At 40.5% G+C, this 18,093-nt stretch overlaps 1 protein-coding gene across 2 annotated transcripts in view; it reads left to right on the plus strand.

Annotated features, from left to right (window-relative positions):
- igf2r (insulin-like growth factor 2 receptor) overlaps window positions 1-18,093 on the plus strand; it is a 45,901-nt gene that overhangs the window by 11,180 nt on the left and 16,628 nt on the right. For both annotated transcript variants that reach the window (XM_035679148.1, XM_035679149.1), the window contains exons 4-31: window positions 2,165-2,263; window positions 3,121-3,253; window positions 3,982-4,093; window positions 4,316-4,424; window positions 4,537-4,696; window positions 5,894-6,083; window positions 6,958-7,061; window positions 7,205-7,369; window positions 7,497-7,640; window positions 8,338-8,499; window positions 8,617-8,754; window positions 9,298-9,448; window positions 10,277-10,445; window positions 10,544-10,659; window positions 10,845-10,995; window positions 11,482-11,658; window positions 11,768-11,863; window positions 12,020-12,121; window positions 12,708-12,870; window positions 13,070-13,246; window positions 13,491-13,637; window positions 14,032-14,210; window positions 15,044-15,131; window positions 15,285-15,494; window positions 15,590-15,720; window positions 15,996-16,099; window positions 17,420-17,553; window positions 17,791-17,987. In XM_035679148.1, the coding sequence (XP_035535041.1) occupies window positions 2,165-2,263; window positions 3,121-3,253; window positions 3,982-4,093; window positions 4,316-4,424; window positions 4,537-4,696; window positions 5,894-6,083; window positions 6,958-7,061; window positions 7,205-7,369; window positions 7,497-7,640; window positions 8,338-8,499; window positions 8,617-8,754; window positions 9,298-9,448; window positions 10,277-10,445; window positions 10,544-10,659; window positions 10,845-10,995; window positions 11,482-11,658; window positions 11,768-11,863; window positions 12,020-12,121; window positions 12,708-12,870; window positions 13,070-13,246; window positions 13,491-13,637; window positions 14,032-14,210; window positions 15,044-15,131; window positions 15,285-15,494; window positions 15,590-15,720; window positions 15,996-16,099; window positions 17,420-17,553; window positions 17,791-17,987 (4,008 nt within the window). The remainder of the gene's footprint in view (window positions 1-2,164; window positions 2,264-3,120; window positions 3,254-3,981; window positions 4,094-4,315; window positions 4,425-4,536; window positions 4,697-5,893; window positions 6,084-6,957; window positions 7,062-7,204; window positions 7,370-7,496; window positions 7,641-8,337; window positions 8,500-8,616; window positions 8,755-9,297; window positions 9,449-10,276; window positions 10,446-10,543; window positions 10,660-10,844; window positions 10,996-11,481; window positions 11,659-11,767; window positions 11,864-12,019; window positions 12,122-12,707; window positions 12,871-13,069; window positions 13,247-13,490; window positions 13,638-14,031; window positions 14,211-15,043; window positions 15,132-15,284; window positions 15,495-15,589; window positions 15,721-15,995; window positions 16,100-17,419; window positions 17,554-17,790; window positions 17,988-18,093) is intronic.

Here is an 18,093-nt window from a genome sequence, read left to right on the forward strand (position 1 = left end):
TGTATCTGCTGCATGCAATCACTCACACTTAAAACATGCTACAAAGGTGCAAAATGATAAACAATATGCTTGAGAATAAAGTTCCACCATGATCATGCACTTTCACCCTTGTGCAATAGTGAGCAAATGTTAATGTGGGCTGCATTTAGTCAGTTCAGTACGTTGTGACTTGCTGATGTGTTGGACTGATAAAAAGATTAAACTCCTCCCAATAGTTTTGAGCTTCCATTTGACTCCTCTTTCAATGAGTTGGAATTCTGTTCTTCTTCTCTAAAACTAATATATACTTTAAAAAAAAAAGCTAAAATGACATTATAGGTTACCAGAAGCAGTAGTCTGCAGTCAGCTGCAATGAAAGGAACTGAATCTGAAAGTAGAACGACGCAGATGACAGTCACCTGCTCTATATTTCTGCTCATTTGAGTCAATACTGCGTGTCTGTGGTTTCAGGGGCGGCTGAGTGGTGGGTGTCATTTCCTGTCACAAAGCAGGTTTTGTGTTTCAACAGAAGATGATCGGCGCTACATTTTCAGTTAACAAAGTGTAAAATGGAGAAATGAAAGCGACGATTATTAAACATTTCAATACTCATCTAATGCTGACAAATGGAAGAAGCAGCAATGGGAATGCAGATAATCCGTAATAATAATTTGCCTCAGCAGAACTGTGCCACTGATAACGAGTGAACATTTAAAGTGTATTTGTTTAGTCATTTTCAACACTTACAGACATCATTTATTTCTCGCTATAGATTCTTTATGCAGAGCTAAATGGTATTGTTTTAAGTATGTTGATATTATGTGTGAGTTTGACTTGATAAGCCCAAAGATTGTTAAAATAGTGGCTGTAGCTTCCGGGTCTGAAAAGAGAAACCAATGCGGATGGGCCTTAAAGGTCCAGTGTGTAACATTTAGGAGGATCCATTGGTTGTATTCAAATACAATACCACTAGACACCACTAAATCCTACACACTGGTCCTTTAAACCTGCATTTGTCATAATGGCCAGCAGAGGGGTGACTGCACTGGAAGTCTGATTATATAAAAATCTCTTTAAATTCTTGGCTCAGTAAACGGTTTCCTAATGAGTTTATGTTCTCAATCTAGTGCTAGCTAGTTGCAAGTCTCCTTCCATATAGCATGATGTTAATTTTATAAATTATTTTCCCAAATAAACGATAACATGGTAGTCAGATCAGTCAGATCAGTCAGATCCACTTGGGATAGAGGTGTAGAAATGTGTATCCTCCCCAGCTCCATGCCCTCGTCCAAATACAGTCATTTCCGGATCCAACAATTCACGATGGCGACGGCCATAATGTCAAACTCAAAGCTTCAAAATGGTAGTCCTCAATCCAAGGGGTGACAAACCCTTTACTTCGTTTTTTGCTGGTTATATTTAGGGCCATATAATAAGGATTATTATCCATGAATATTTACTTGCAGTCTTCTTCTTCCCTGCCTTTGTTGGTGCATTATAACCACCTGTAGATCTAGAGGAATAGAGTGAAACCGTTGGCAGAAATGTGTATCACATCACCCCCGAGAACAAACAAAATGGGGATTGACGTGTAAAACGATTGCTTCATAGTGAAAAGTAAAGACAAAAGTCAACTGGTACCAATATTCAATATATAATTATTCATCCTTGTTGTCTTTATGGTTCTAAGAAGGGAAAAAAACTGAATCCATTAGCTCAACATTCACATAATAGTTCCATCAGTGACCCACCTCAGCCAAAAAGTTCTCATACAACATTGGAAATCACTAAACTAGGGTAAAAAATACAGAACAGCTCATAACATGTGGACTAAAAGTGGGAATGAAACCCACTCTCCTCTCAACAACTGCTCTGGTGAAGCCCTTGAGCAAGCACTGAACCTTCAACCACTCCAGTAGCAGCAGACTGTGGTTGAGCTGGGTCAACTGTAAATGTGGGGACTAATTGTGAAGTTAAGCATTTGTATAGATTTGTTTGTAGAATTTTTGATATTAACAAAATAAGTATTATACATTCTGTATTAAAACAGAAGCACTGTCACATTTGCCAAGAAGCTGCCTACAGTAAACCTTTGACCTGTGTTTCTATAATGTTAGTCACCTCACCCATATCAATAAGAAACTGAAATCTGTCTTACTCATATTCCTGTGGTTGTGTGTTCCAGGGGACACCGGAGTTTGTTGCAGTGTCTCAGTGTGTTCATTACTTTGAGTGGAGGACCTACGCCGCCTGCAAGAATAATAAGTTCAAGCCCAACAAAGAGGTATGTGGTGGAACATCTGATGGGCGGATCGGATGTTTTATGTGCAGGACAGAAAGAAACCGCCGTGTCTGACGCGATGGTGTGATATGTAAGGAACAATGAGCCAGAGAGGTGTTTAAGAGGAACTGAAAAGTTTCCACTGTTAGGAGGCTGTGCAGAGTTTACAGCATGTAGAGGACAGGTCACATGTCATCACAATGAAGCTTCTAATGTGAAGCTTAATGTGGAATAACTGAAGGAATGTGTGAAATGAATTAAACTGGCTCTCTTAGCAGCAGATATGCATCGCAAAACAGCAACATATTCATATGTTTGTTGGTCAGATCAGAAGTAAAATCATTTTTTTACACATATAAACATAAACAAATTGGGAAATCTTTTATATTTTTGTGCTTTTGTGACATAGTTGTTGATAAAATTACCAAAGAACTACCCATTAATTTAAATCCAATAATGGGAATGTGCATTGAGTGTTAAGAAAACTTATTGTATCCTAACAAGTTAATACATTAACTGAGAGTTTATTACATTGACAGATGTATCTCAGTTTAAAAGGGATTTTTATCACATTTAGGCACATTAATCAGTTCAAATTACTACAGTGTCAGATGCTACAGACCTGTACTATGCTGTGTAGAACCATTTACATAAGCAAGATGAAGCAGAACATTTTAACTGCCACAGAAAGATCTGATGTTGCAGTTCTTATCTGTTTTACAAGGAGGGCTTTCTGTATTTTCATGGCCTCTATAAATACCTTCTACCAGAACCCTGCATTTTTCTCTATGGATGTAGCTTCAAGTGGTTATGTAAATAATGTCAGTACTGCGATATGAAGCTACCTCCTCTGTGTCCAGGTGCCCTGCTATGCGTTTGACTCGGATAGTAAGAAGCACGACCTCAACCCTCTGATCAAAGTGAGCGATGGCTATCTGGTGGACGACGGCGATGACAACATCGACTTCTACATTAACATCTGCCGAAGTCTCAGTGAGTACCCGAGGAAGGGTGGAACAATGAACAGATGATTAAATGAATACATTATTTTAATAGTATTTAGTAGTACTAATAACTAATTGTATGTAATTTAGTTATGAGAAATTCTTGAATTTGGTTGAAATCTTTTGCACATCACTCTACCTGTTAAGAATCTAAAAAATATGCTACAACCTTTTATTCTTAATTAATATATATTCATGCATTTAAATGTAATATTTACAAAATTCATTGCTACTCGATCAGCGGTTCCCAACCTGGGGGTCGGGACCCACGCTAGGGGTAGCCAGTGCTTCACGGAGGGTCGAGAGACCTTTAATTTAAGAGTGTAAGGAAACATATAGACTGTAGGCTCAACATTTACTTCATTTCTGTGAAAAAAACTAAACGAAATCGTTATTTTTTTAAGTTTTAAAGATTATTTAAGATCTAAACTTTGAAGACTTGAACACAAACTGTATTCACAGCCTTCAATCTCTGGGTGTTTTAACTGCATACTTTTCTAATGCAAGACATGACTGTTTAGGATGTGGGATTGTTAAAATAAATTAAAAAATAAAGACAGAGAATTGTATAAAAAGCTCCGTAAATTTCATATATTATAAAATACTTTTGATGTGTTTACAGTTGGCTGTATGTTAGCAGCCCACAAAGTTTATTTCCTATTATACAAACTTCCTTTTCTTTCCTATCATCTCACATCCTTCCTTGTTCTCTCTCAGACCGTCCAGACAAATCCTGTCCAGAGGACTCTGCAGCCTGTCTGGTCACCAGTCAGGGCTCCTACAACATGGGCTCTCCCACCAGTCAGCTAGAGCTGGTGTCCAGCGACAGGTATTTTTCTTAATGAATGCTGTCTAATAGTTAGGAATGATTTGCAGCTTCCTGTCTGGACAAATCTTCTATTGTTTATTGTAGATCTCTGTCTCGAGAGCAACCTTTATTGAAGGATAAACTATAATCTAACCAAATAAAAAGCTGATTTTGAAAAGGGGAAATCTTTTTATTCAGAAATTTACTTATTTTTTTACTTGTTTCTTGTCTCCATCTCCTAAGACTGAGGTTACAGTATACAGTCAGTGCGGGTTCAGGGACTCCAGCCAGCTGCTTAGGACACGATCCTGCAGTCACAATCACTTTCATCTGTCCATCAAGGAGACATTCGGTTGGTTACACTTATTTATACCTTTCATCACTTGCAAATCATTTGTCATATCTATTTGTTTTATTTTGACCTGGTTTTCCCGCTTTACTAAAAGTGACTTTTGGTTTCACAGGGCAGCACTCCTAAGATGACGGCAGACTTGAACTGTCGCTACGAGGTGGAGTGGGTCACAGAATACGCGTGTCACAGAGACTACCTGGAGAGCCATACCTGCAAACTAACCAGCGAACAGCATGACCTGTCCATAGACCTAACACCTCTCACCTTGAGCTGTAAGTAGTTCCCATCTCTAAACGAGCCGCAGGTCCGGTCCTGCCTGTGACACAAGACCCCTGTAACCACCTGCAAAGAATTTAATGTTGCATACGTCCCACAAATTAAATTCTTTATCTTTTCCTTTTTCCTTTTAGTTTTAATTTTCCATTTAGAAAATTGCTCTTTTTTTACAATACTGCAAAAATCGAGGATAAAAATTTCACATTTAACATAGCAAGCTTTACCACACTGCTCAACTTGACAACATGAAGTCTTTAACTTTTGGACAATAGCCAATTTACCTTGGAGCAGCCAACATCAAATTATTATTTTAATGGAGTTTAATGCAACTTCTTCCTGTCTTTTATCCAAGGAATTTAATCTCTTGCTTTACTAAACTTGGAGAGCAATAAGATGTTTCAGAGTGAACATAGTTGAAATTTGCAATTAAAAACACACAAACTGGCCTCTATGTAAATTTAATTAAAAACTCATGCTCTAACAACGTGTTTATACAGTAATTAAATCCCTTAAGGAAGTTAGTAGCAACCAAAGGCAGTAACTTGACAGACATGTCCTCATTCTTCAAACTAGTTCTTACAAGGTAGAACAAACAAACATGGAATAAAGTTTCTTCCTTCAATTAGCATGAAAGTAACAAACTGGACAGCTAGCCAAATACTGCCACATGTATACAAAAACTATGGTTAATAAAGGTGTGCTTTTTAAATTCTCAAACATTCCCTCTCTCTCTTGAATTATCCACGATTACATATTTAGAATTATTGGCTCATATCGCCGCTTTTTATATCGCGGTTAGAGGAAGTAGATTTATGAGTAAACTTCACTGACCTTCCTGGTTTTTGCCAGCTCATTGTTGGTGATAGAAATAGCCTCTTCCACTTATTGTCACAGTCCATGCATGATCTGTGTGTGCCATGTTGTAGGCTTTACTAGAAGTACTGTATCTCCTGGTGTTAAGTGGTTGTACATAGAAATGTCGGGTACTGCTAATGTCAAAGTGATTTCCCATATTCATTATCTTTTAGAGGAATAGTTCCACACTTTGAGAAATAATCTTATCTGATTTCTTGCTTTGAGTTACATGAAAATAATGAAAATAAAAGTCATACTTAATCGAACTGAGATTTATTCATTGGACAAATATATCAGCCTTAACCCTCTGACACCATTTTGTGTTTGTGTATGTGTAGCTACAGATAGTCCATACTATGCACATTCTGGGCCCAGTGACGGGGACGAAAGCTACCTGTACTACCTGAATGTGTGTGGACAGGTCCCCACTAAAGAATGTGGCGACGACAAGTTTATATCGTCCTGCCAGGTGAAGAAGTCTGGAGACGTGAAGAAGGTGGCAGGAAAATATCTCAACCAGACACTACGGTAATGTAATGTGTGTGTGTGTGAGTGAGTGACTTTGCATGCTCTAGAGACTTCTGCTGGTCAAACCGGCTAACTTCTGGTTTGGTCCTCCATTAACTTAAAATGGGTAGAATGATGTAATTTTGCTCCTCTTCTAGACTCAAGACTACTGTTAGTAGAAAACTACTGTTTTACAGCTGCTTCTTTCACAATGTAACATTTTGGGGGAAAAAAGGCTTCTTCTAGCAAATTGGCTTTAGAGCCCAGTGCTCTTCCTGGGGGCTTGGTCTTAGCCTCTTAGCATGCTTTTCCACCAATTTCTGCTGGAAAAGGACAGTCCCGTGGATTTCTGGCATGTCAGAAATGTTGGACTTTTGTCTTGCTGTCTGAGCAGTTGCACAGTCCGTTTTGGAGTAGTATTTTACATGTCGCGGCCTAAACTTGCAACTTCGCTGCAGAACAGACACCATATTGACACATGCAGATCGCTCAGCCTGCTGGCAGCCAACCCGCTCATTTGTGAGGCATCCAAAACATTCTGTTTAATCATTATTATGCAAGGATGTTGTTAACTGTGTGTTGGCCCATGTAATGAAGTCCACAAACAAACGGGTGGGGGATCAAATGTGATCTGATGAATATTACAGTGTAACGTACGACACAAACACTTTTAGGGTCAACCTGCACGTGACTTTCATCAAATCTTTTTGATGATTGATGTTATTCAGAAAAGTAGGGACATACTACAGAAATAGTGGCACAGTTCAGGTAGAAAATGTTAAACATTGGCTCATTGATGAAATGTCACTTACGGTACATTATTAAGTGTATCAACGTTTTCTTCGTCATCTTCTAACCCTGTTTCTCCCCCCCTTGTTTTATTTTTCATCTTTAGTTATTCAGATGGAGATCTGACTCTGATCTACCCAGATGGCACCAGATGCTCCACTGGCTTCCAGAGAATGACCATCATCAACTTTGAGTGCAACAAGAATGCATGTAAGACAGAAGTTTCAACTTTTCAGGGTTTAACAACCAACAATTCAACCGTCTGGTGGTAGTATAAAAAATTACAGAGACAGCAAGGCATGCTGCTACCTTGATATGGTCTTCCTAATATGAATTCTGTACATTTTCTGCAGCCAACGGTGGGCGAGGGAATCCAGTTTTTGCAGGGGAGACAGACTGCACTTATTACTTTGACTGGGAGACGGCCTTCGCCTGCTTCAAAGAGAAGGAAGATCTGCTGTGTCGAGTCAGAGACGGCAAAAAACACTATGACCTTTCACCTCTCACAAGATACCCTGGTGAGTTTAACAACAGGGATGTGGTTGTGGCCATACTCACTCAATATAGACCCCTTGACGTGCTTTCTGTTGTTAATATTTGTTGCTGAAAAATCATCTTCCTCTACATCTCTGTATGTTGCTTCAGGTCCAGATGCCAGTGGGAACTGGGAGGCGGTGGATGCTCAGTCTTCAAAGTCAGGCTTGCGTTTCTACCTGAATGTCTGTCACAAAGTCATCCAGTCAGGAGGTGCTGTAGGCTGCCCAGTGAATGCCTCCATCTGTGCCGTGGGTAAGTGTCTCCACAAGGATGTGGGTTTCTGAAGACTAAAGCATTGGGACTATTGCTGATCTTTTCCCCCAAAAAATTAAATCAAGGTGGTATAAAAATAAAGGGAAGGCAAGAGTTGTACAGCGAACAGTAAGCTGGTAGTCAGAGCTAACCAGCCATGAGCAGCCGCTGTCAGACTGGAAACACAGTGTCCACTGGAATTTTTACAGCTAACTCTTCAGTATGTATGTTTTTCTGTGGGGGGACTGTTGGATTATCATCAAATGAAATAATGTCTGACTTGTGCTTTTGCAGCTGTCAGAAGCACAAGTCAGAGCCACTGCACCAAAAAATACTAAGTAGAGTTATTGCAAAAACTAGCATAAACTCAGACAGACTTGGAAGCGGAGGCTGGGGGAGCCAGGCCTCTGATTAGAGGCTGTTAACACTCATTTTTTATGTGTGTGTGTGTATGTATGTATGACGTAAAATATTCCCAAATGGTCGACTCTGTGTCAACATTGGCCTTCCAAGGTTTGCATAAACACTAGAATTGATGTGTTTCATCAGAGTACAGTCCTTAGTACTTAGTTTACAGCTCAAATAATATGTTTGTGTGTTCATTGCCTCTTTAAAGAGCGATATCTTTTAAATGGATGGCATATTCCTTTATTACAGTGAACATGATCAGTTTATTGATTGTGTTTCTCTGCTTCAGATAAGGATCATAAGGCCATCAGTCTGGGCAGCTTCCTCTCATCTCCGCAGAAGACTAAAATAGGAAATGTGGGAAGTGACATCAGACTGGTGTATACTGATGGAGAGTTCTGCAATAAAAAGATGAGGATCCAAACGATCCTGACCCTCAAGTGCAAACCAGGTAGGTTTGGGATAAGTATTCATTAAGTAGATTTTCTTACTTTTTTCTCCGAATTCTGTTTGGTTGTGATGTCGTTGCTCCTCCTCCGACACTTTTCTTCCTCTCGTCGTCTTGCAGGAGACCTGGAGAGCGCTCCTGTCCTTCGTAGCGTTTCGTCTGACGGATGTGTGTACGAGTTGGAGTGGTACACCGCTGCCGCCTGCGTCCTCTCGAAGACGCGGGGCGACAACTGCAAGGTGGAGGACCCTCAGGCTGGTATGAAAAAACACACACGTTTGATCAATGTGCTTCCTCACTGATCAGTAAGACAAGAAATTAACAGCAGGGTTCATGGAGTGTTTATCTGTGGAAAAACTATTTTCAAGCACAAAAAAGGACAGTCAAAATGTCCTTCAGAGAAATCAAGAGAGAACCTTTTTACTTTTTGTACTTTAAATACATTTCAGAGCATTTACTTTTTCACTTTTAGTTGATTAGTTAAATCAGTACTTCTACTTCTTCTAGTAAAGAATGTGTGTGTGTTTTTGCCACCTCTCATCTTAATACATATGTGGAGGGGATCTAAGTCAGCTGTGAAGATGATTCACTACTCATCCATCATCATCTCTAGACCTTTTTATGTCACATGAGCATGTTGAGCTCACAATAGGACCATTGAAAATTATACTTGTGCTGCCACCTACCTGTTGATGCATGATCTGTCCCTCTGAATTGGTCTCATCAGACCAAATGCGGATGAGAGTCTACTTCGCTTCTACTTTAATCCTCTCCTCTAATTAGCCTCTGTCCGCCCCACAGACCTCTCCTTCGACTTGTCGCCTCTCTCCAAAGCCGACGGTGGCTACTACAACCTGACCAGTGGCCACTATGACTACTTAATCAATGTCTGTGGTCCTGTCAAAGCTGTCAGCTGTCCAGTAAAGGCCGGCGCATGTCAGGTCGAAAAGAGGTGAGAAGGAGCAATGGATAGGCAAGCAGAAATGTTCCTTTACTGTATGTGCACACTAGATCAACATACAGTGTGGCTGTCTGCTGTTATATGGGTTGATATTGTTTTGTAATTAAAATTGTGAGAGTCAAAATTTAAAAAGGTCAAATTAAAAGTGTCCACACAGACACTGGTCATTGGTTAATAGTTTTTTTTCCTACTTTTAATTACTGCTTTATCCTGTTGTAGTGGATCTCAGATGTCCTTTTGTCAAATTTGCAGTGGAAATTTAAGATATGGAAGAGTACAATGTTTGGTGTGGAGGCTTAAATGTGTACTTCTTACCGCCATCAAGTCCAACTATGTCAATCTGTGCTGGTTTAACAAACAAGAAACATAAATCTGCACACTTAATAGCTCCCGTAGGAATGTTATTTTATATGCAGGTAACGTTTGTATATACTGTAATTTCTTTCTGTATATTTTGTATATATATATACATACATGTCTGTTTTTGATCAGCTTTATATCTTCTACTTTATCTAGGAATGAGGTGGGATATGTCAAGACAAGATATTTTGTGGGTATTTAAGATGGAGATGAGGAAGAACCTTGTGCTCGAAACGTCACTTGCATATTAAAACTGTTTCTACAGGAGCCATTAGGCATGCAGAGACATTGAGCAAATGAGAGAAACGAGTAATTAACCAAGCTTTGAACCCCTGATTAGAGGGAATCTGCTGTATATAAATATTTGCTGTAAAATTAGTAAAGGGAAATGTGAAGTAAATTGACCCCAACTAATTGGATGACGTCATGGGCTTCTAATTTTAACCTCTTTTGCTTCAGTGCTTGGAGTCTCGGGGAAGCAAACTCCCGTCTGTCATACTACGACGGCCTGATCCAGCTGACCTACAGTAACGGCTCTCAGTACAACAACAAAGAACACACTCTCAGATCCACGGTTATCTCTTTCCTCTGTGACCCAGAAGCTGGAGCTGGAAAACCAGAATTCCAGGTAAACTCCTCCCTTCCTCTTTCCTCTCATTGTGTAAACTCTGTGTTTGCATGCTGTGTATTTGTTATTTTTATCTCATCTTCATTTTATGAATCCAGGTTGAGGACAACTACACCTATAACTTCCGCTGGTATACATCCTACGCATGTCCTGAAAGGCCTCATGAGTGTTTGGTGACAGATCCCAACACTCTTGACCAGTACGACTTATCCAGGTATTGCATTGATATATATTTTCTCACGTTGCTTTAATTCATCCATCAACCATCATGTTTTTTAGGCATTATAAGATAACATACACATAACACACAAACAAGAAAACACAGATTCAGTCCAGATGTTATTGTAACGAACCTGCCCTCCTCCTCCTCACTTTCTTTTCACCTTCTTCTGCCTCCAGCTTGTCACGCTCCACCACCGGTAGCAACTGGCAGGCCATGGATTGGACTGCAAACACAAAGTACTACATCAACATATGTCGGCCTATCAACGCTGTTCAAGGCTGCGACCGCGACGCGTCCGTCTGCCAGATGAACTACATACAAGACAAGGTCTGTAACAGCTAAAAGCCCAAAAGAGAATTGTGACGAAAACTTAAAAAGGCATCTTCCCCTTCTACCTAATTTTTCCTGCTGGACACTGGTGGCTTCAAGTTTCTACATCACACTTATTATTAAATAGCATACTGGACTAGGATGGAGGCTCTTAGCAGTCTTGTACAGTGCCTTGGTGGTTGGCCCAGTCCAGTTTGTAGTCCTTAATCACCTCATCATTTCTATACCTCTGATGGAAGCAGCCTCACCCCTGTACTCAGCCTCTTGGTTCCTGCCGATACACTAATCATTAAAATGTCAATATAGTTTAGACAAATACTAGAATTTCACAAAGCTCGTACATATGGTAGCCTTACATTCAGAAGCTCCTGAATATTCATCTGATCAGTCATACCGTCTAATTAATAACATTTGAATGGTGAATGCAGACTGTATTGTCTCTTAAATGAGATTCAGGAGCTGTTTCCTCGCCTCTGTCCTCAGGGCTCTCCAAAGGAGGTTGTATCAGTCAGTAACATGGGTATTTCCAAGCGAGGGCCGATCATCGAGGGACGGGACCGGCTGCTGCTGGAGTTCACAGACGGCTCTGCCTGCGTGTCGGATGGCCAGAAGCTCACATACACAACACGCATCCACCTGGTCTGCTCCAGAGGATCTGTGGTGAGTCTGGGTTGTAGTTTAGACAGTAAAGTGGAGCGTTGCTTGTTAGCGCCTAATGTTTTTGCATTGTGTCTGAGATGTGACTCTGTTTGTGTTCCACACTGTGCAGTCAGTGGGTCCGCGGTTCCTTGTGTACCAGAACTGTACTGCCAACTTCAAGTGGGAGACCAGGGCAGCTTGTGCCATCACCACCACCAAGAACAATGTGAGTTCACCTAGATAACAATTATAACTTATTTATGCACAATGATTAGGCAGCAGTTTGGAAAAATGTTACACTGGAAAGACAAACAATATTTCAAAATGGTTGGAAGGATTAAAAAATTGAAAAACATGTTGACATGATGTCTTTGTGTCTCAGAGTTGTGCTGTGGTGGACCCCAACACTGGCTTTGAGTTCAACCTTCAGCTTTTGGCCACTAAGACTGGATACAAGACAACTGCGAATGGCAAGGACTTCCTGGTAAGACAGACACGTTGATAGTGCCCTGCCACCAAATGTACATCCCACTCATCATGGAAACACCTGGAAATTTAAAGACTTGTGTTCCAATCATGGAAACACCTGGAAATTGATCGAAATGAACAAAATTTGAATTGTATTTTAGCCCCCTATTGCCTACATAAACCTTGGTGCGTATTTAGTTTTAAACTCGACTGTTGGTAGATTAAGCTGCATGTTATAACTCACTTCAAAGTGAGTGTAAGTGTTACTTGTGCATGCAACAAACAGTTTCACTTTCTAGAAGATACATTTTCTGTAAAATAAAATAAATTCTACTTGATTTGTACTGTTATTTATGGGCTGTGGCCAAATAAATGTTACGGTTGGAGGAAAACTGTAGTAAACTGTAGTCAATTAGCCAGAAAACCACTACGTACGCCAAGCTGCTGCTAACACTGAGTGTCCCATAAACGCTGACCACCCACCTGTAATGCAACTCCCTGTATCATTAAAAAAACAGGAAGAAAAATAGGGTTAAATGTGTCAGTACAGTACAGTAAAGTACAGTACAAAAATATAATCTCTCCTGCTTACCACCCTGTAGGTGAATATTTGCTCAGATATGGCAGACTGTGGAAAGGACATGGCTGGCTGTGAGCTGGAGGACGGGCGTCCTGTGAGCCCAGTGGGGGAGGAGAGGACCCTCCAGTACTCCACAGATGGCCTGTTCTCGCTAACATATAAGGGACCCGTGGACAGTCCCACAGGTACCAGGAATGCAAATTTCAGTTTTATATTCACAGTAACTGAGTGTGTTGTGTTAATCAGCTGTGGTGCATTTGCATTTACTGTATTTACAGCTGCAGGATTTGAACAGGAAATGATGTTATGTTAGACCTTGAAGAGAGCTAAACATATACATGCCTCTGCACTTTATTACATCTCAAATTTTTCCTTCTCCGTCAGCAACTCGGGACACCTTCACCATTAACTTCGTGTGTGATCAAAATTCTCACCCTGGCTCGTTGAAACTGGTGCAAGAGGACATGAGTTCCTTACCTAACCATGTGGTCCACAACGTCCTCTTTGAGTTCTCCACTGCTCTGGCCTGCATCCCTGCTCCAGTTGACTGCAAGATCATTGGTACGAGCACACACACACAACTATTATATGTGGGGGAAAGACAGTAGTGTACTGTTTTTTATAACTCTTGATAAATTATTGGAGTTTCGTTATCAGTTATCATTAAGTTTTGTGTTCCTGTTTCTCTGATAGTTATTATGTTATTTCTCCCTGAAGTGAAACCATATGTGGATAAGGTTGTTTTACATCCATTAAAGAGTACAGGCCTAACTCCTTTTTCTTGTGTGTTTGTGTATGTGTAAAGATTCCCACGGTAATGAGTATGACCTGAGTCACCTGATCCGGAATGAAGACGACAGCCCCTGGATCGCCATAGACACAGATGTGGGCAAATCACGCAGCTTTTACATCAACGTCTGCAAACCCCTCCCCCCTGTGAACGACTGTCCAGGTCAGCATGCCATTGTGTCACATTTAAATTCAAACTTTATTTTTGTATGTACAGGAAACAGTACGTCACAGAGTACAATGAACCTCTTATTCTGAGTATCCTCCTATCAACATCAGACATCAGTTCCATAAGAAAAGAACACAAGTGAAAAAAATATCCACCTGAGATAAAAATGATCAGCTTATTCTGAATCCCGGCCCTAACTGACTGTGTTTAGTTAAATTTAAGTTACTTAGGCGCCTACAATTAGGAATCATAGTAGGAACAATGTGGACACTTTACATACAGTATCTCAAATCATAAAGTCAGCTTGCAAATCAAAGGAAAAGTGCCCACATATTACATTCGTCCTTAATGTAGACTGTAGTTAAATATGTTCTTTTCTTCTCTCCAGTGGGTCCTTTGGGTGCTTGCGGCATGATTGATGGAAAGAGTTACAACCTGGGATACGTCCAGTCCAGCCCGCAGGCAGCGGAGGACGGCTCCGTCAGCATCATCTACCAGAATGGAGACAAGTGTGATTCCTCATCCCACTACTCCACACGCATCATCTTCCAGTGTGACGACAACCCAGTGAGTATTTGAGCTCCCGCTGTGACCGCCCGCTCCGAGCCGTTTCACAGTGTTATCAGCAGTGAATTGTTTCCACAGGAGTTTTCTACCACAATTAATAGCATAGCAGCTTCTGTGCTCCATCACAGGATGCATTCAGGCCCAGTATTAGGTGTAAGTCACTTGTGTTTTGGTAGAACTCAGAGGCCAACACAGAAACACTGTAGTGTAAAAATTGAATAAAATAGATGTAGAAAATGCTTCCTGTTATGGTTACTTGTGTAAAGAGCTTGGAGCATGGATCAGACTTGGTGGATAAACTTACACCTTGTGTTTGTATTCATCGTTTTGGATCATTTGCGTGTCGGAAAAGTAACCAAACAAAGATATGGTGACTGAAACAGAGAAATTTATAAGCTGGAATGAAAATACAGCTTTTCTATGTGGATCGTGTGCTGATGTTGTACCGATATGACTATGCAAAGGTACTCAGAAGGCTGCTCTGCTCCATGTGCTGCAAACAGTGCTGACTGAGAGTATTGTAAACAAAGTCAGAGTGCGCTCTGCTGGACAAACTACATGATGACACCATTTCTAAATCACCCAAAGCAACTTTTTCTGCGTTATATGTTCTGTAAATATATCTATGATCTGTCCTTAGCCCAGCTCATGCAAGAATATTCATTTGGGTTTAAGCGTCAATGCCAAGCTCAATTTGCAATTGTTTTTAGTTTACTACAGTATTTGCATATACTTTTACTATTCCATGAGAAGCAAGACACCTGAACTAACCAGTGGAGTCTTATAATATGGTGGTTAAATTGTGTTGTACATATGTGTGTGTCTGTTTTTAGGGCTCCCCCATGTTTGACCGTAAAGATGGCTGTGAATATGTCTTCATCTGGAGGACATCTGAGGCCTGCCCTATCAAGAAGTCTCAAGGTAAAAACGTTTGTGTGTGTGACTGCTGCTATTGGATTATTTGTGCAGGTCACAAATTTTAAATTTGATCAAAATACTCAGTTATTTAGGCTAAGACTGGTTGCCTTATCTTGAATAAAATCATTGCTCATTGTCTAAACTTTCTACCCACAGGTGATGACTGTCGGGTTCGTGACCCCAGGAGTGGCTACGAGTTCGACCTGAGCTCTCTGAAGGGTAAAGATTACCCCGTCAGAAATGAGAAGTACATCTACCACCTGTCGATCTGCGGGGGGCTCCAGAGAGGCATCTGCACCCACAAAGACACAGGCTCTGAAACTGTTGGCTCCTGCCAGGTGGAAGGAAATAACCATAAGATTGGAGGTACAGAATTACAAAAAAACAACCAAAACCAAAATATCCTGCTACATTATTATTGTATGCATACATTTGTGACATTAATCGTGTATTTTCTGCAGGATTGGCAAACCAGGTGCTGAATTATGTGGAAGACCAGCTCATCCTGAACTACACCAATGGAGAGAGCTGTCACAAGATATACCAAAGATCCACAGAGATCTCCTTCTCCTGCCACCCTGACATGCATCCTGTGAGTTTCACACATACACACAAAGACAGCTGATCCCACAGCCCGTACTGGGATTTAATGAATGGTGAATGAAAACAATGACATTAGCCCATGCAATAAATTCTTGTTTAGACAGTTTGTTCAGACCATTTGTGATTGGATCTCACTACTCCGCTCTATATGTAAATAAGCACTATATAAGAGCTGTATCCTTCTGTTCATTTAACGTTTCTTCATATAAAGCACAGAAATGCTTCCCAGCTCTAATTGTGTGTTGTGTTGATTCACTTGTTAAGGGAGTACCAGAGTTTATCAAGGAGACTCCAGACTGTACCTACCAGTTCAGCTGGCAAACCGCTCTGGCCTGCATCCCAGTCAAAACCACCAGCTGCTCCTACAAGTAACACCTCCTATATGTCATCCTACTCTTACTGCTTCTCTTCTTTTCTTCCTCTTACTCAGTTTTTGTGTTTTATTCCTTCCTAAACTCTTTTCCTTTTAGTGTATTTGTATAGCTTTATGTTAAATACTTGGTCTTTTGACACATCCAGTATTGTCTTCTCCCTGATGCTTGGCCATTGTTAGCTCTGTTAGCTCTTTGTATGTGTTAACTGTGTACTTTTCGAATGCAGGACAAGGCTGTTTATCAGAGAGTGAAGAATCTGTGAATACAGCTTGTGTTCAGAGTTTAGATCTTAAATAATAATCTAAACTTCAAAAATAACAATTTCATTTAGTTTTCTTCACAGAAATGAATAGGCCTATTATGTGTTTTTTAAATGTGTATGTTTTCCTACACCTGTTAAAATCAATAGGTGGGGAACCACTGGCATTAAGCATAAAGCTACACCCCGAGCTAACACTGTATTACCTAGATCAGGTCCAGGGACCACTAGGAGTCCTTGAAGATGTTCCAGGTTCCTACTTTGATTTCACAATTATTTAATTGACTAGAAGTCACACCAATGAGATAATGTATGAGAATGACTATTTCATTCGTAGGTTTCACTGAATTCACTAATAATCTGTCAAGCTGCAGCATAGACCATAACTAAATCTTATCAGACGGGGATGCTGGAGACTACATCTTATCAAATATGAGTCTGTGGGGGTCCTCGACAAGATCAAGAACAACTGACTTAGATGAATCAAAATACTATGAGCAACACTGTTGTTATAAACGGCAACGGTACAAGTAATAGGACAAAAACATACGTTATTAGCAGAGATGCTGCTTCGTTTTAAACATGCCAGTAACTATTTTATTTTGAGTGAATAAATTCACAACACTTTGTGTATTTCTGAAAACCTTTGTTGTAATTGGAGGCCACATATTTCCCCGTTCTAACATTTATGCCTGTTTTTCCTTGAGTGCAACAGTCAACAATCTTACAAGGTAGTTTTCAAGGGTCCATCAGACCAAACAAAGAAATACAGCAGGAACAAAGACGTTCTACAGTGTGTTTCCTACATTTGATTGAAGTTATTTTCAGCTAATCTCCTCGAATGATTGCACACTCTTACAATACAAAGTGTATTGTTGAGTACCAGAAAGGCAGGTAGTTGTAAATCAGTGGGTTTTTTTAGACGTCTTCATCTGCACCAAGAATCACAGTTACAGTACAATCGACTGCTGGAAACACACGGTTGAAATGAAATAGGAAATCTGTACAGACCTTGAGAACATGTGACACTGATTTTCACCCTGTTCTGTCTTCAGTGATGGGCAGGGCCACTCGTACGACCTCTCTCCTCTGGCTATGGACTCTCGAAACTGGGAGGTGGAGCCCTCTACAGACGACACGGAGAAACAATTTTACATCAACGTCTGCAGGTCGCTGGTGCAGCAGGGAGGTCAGTGTGCACTTGTGTTCTTTATTCACGCAGTAATACTGTAGCGTCCAACTCTGGTTTGTTCAGACTTCACATCGCAAGAAATTTTTAAATTGAGCTTTCTTTAGTCATCCTTGTGATATTTTTGTAATTTCACTGCATTTCACTTCTGTTATGTTACAATGAAATGTAATTTTAATAGGAATTTACATCCTTGAAAATGAATCCAGAATTGACCTTCTGCTCTCCTTGTGACAGGTTCATGGAAGTGTCCCTCCAGTGCAGCCTCCTGTGTGAAGGTTGGAGATAAGTATGTGAGTCTGGGGCAGGTAGAGTCTGGTCCTACATGGGACAAAAGCGTCCTGAAGCTGCAGTACACCAGCGGCCAGGCCTGTCCTGATGGAATCCGCAACAGAAGCAGTATCATCCGCTTCAAGTGTGACAAAGACAAAGTGGTGAGGGATACGCTTTACAAATGATCGGCAGTGTTAGGAATTAGGAATGATGTAACACGAGACAGTTAAATAGTGAATAAATGATTCAAATTGGTGTGATTAAGAA

The sequence above is a fragment of the Morone saxatilis genome, unplaced genomic scaffold (assembly GCF_004916995.1).
Source record: "Morone saxatilis isolate NCDOM2014 unplaced genomic scaffold, NCSU_SB_2.0 Contig7, whole genome shotgun sequence".
In the NCBI taxonomy this organism is placed as follows: Eukaryota; Metazoa; Chordata; class Actinopteri; family Moronidae; genus Morone; species Morone saxatilis.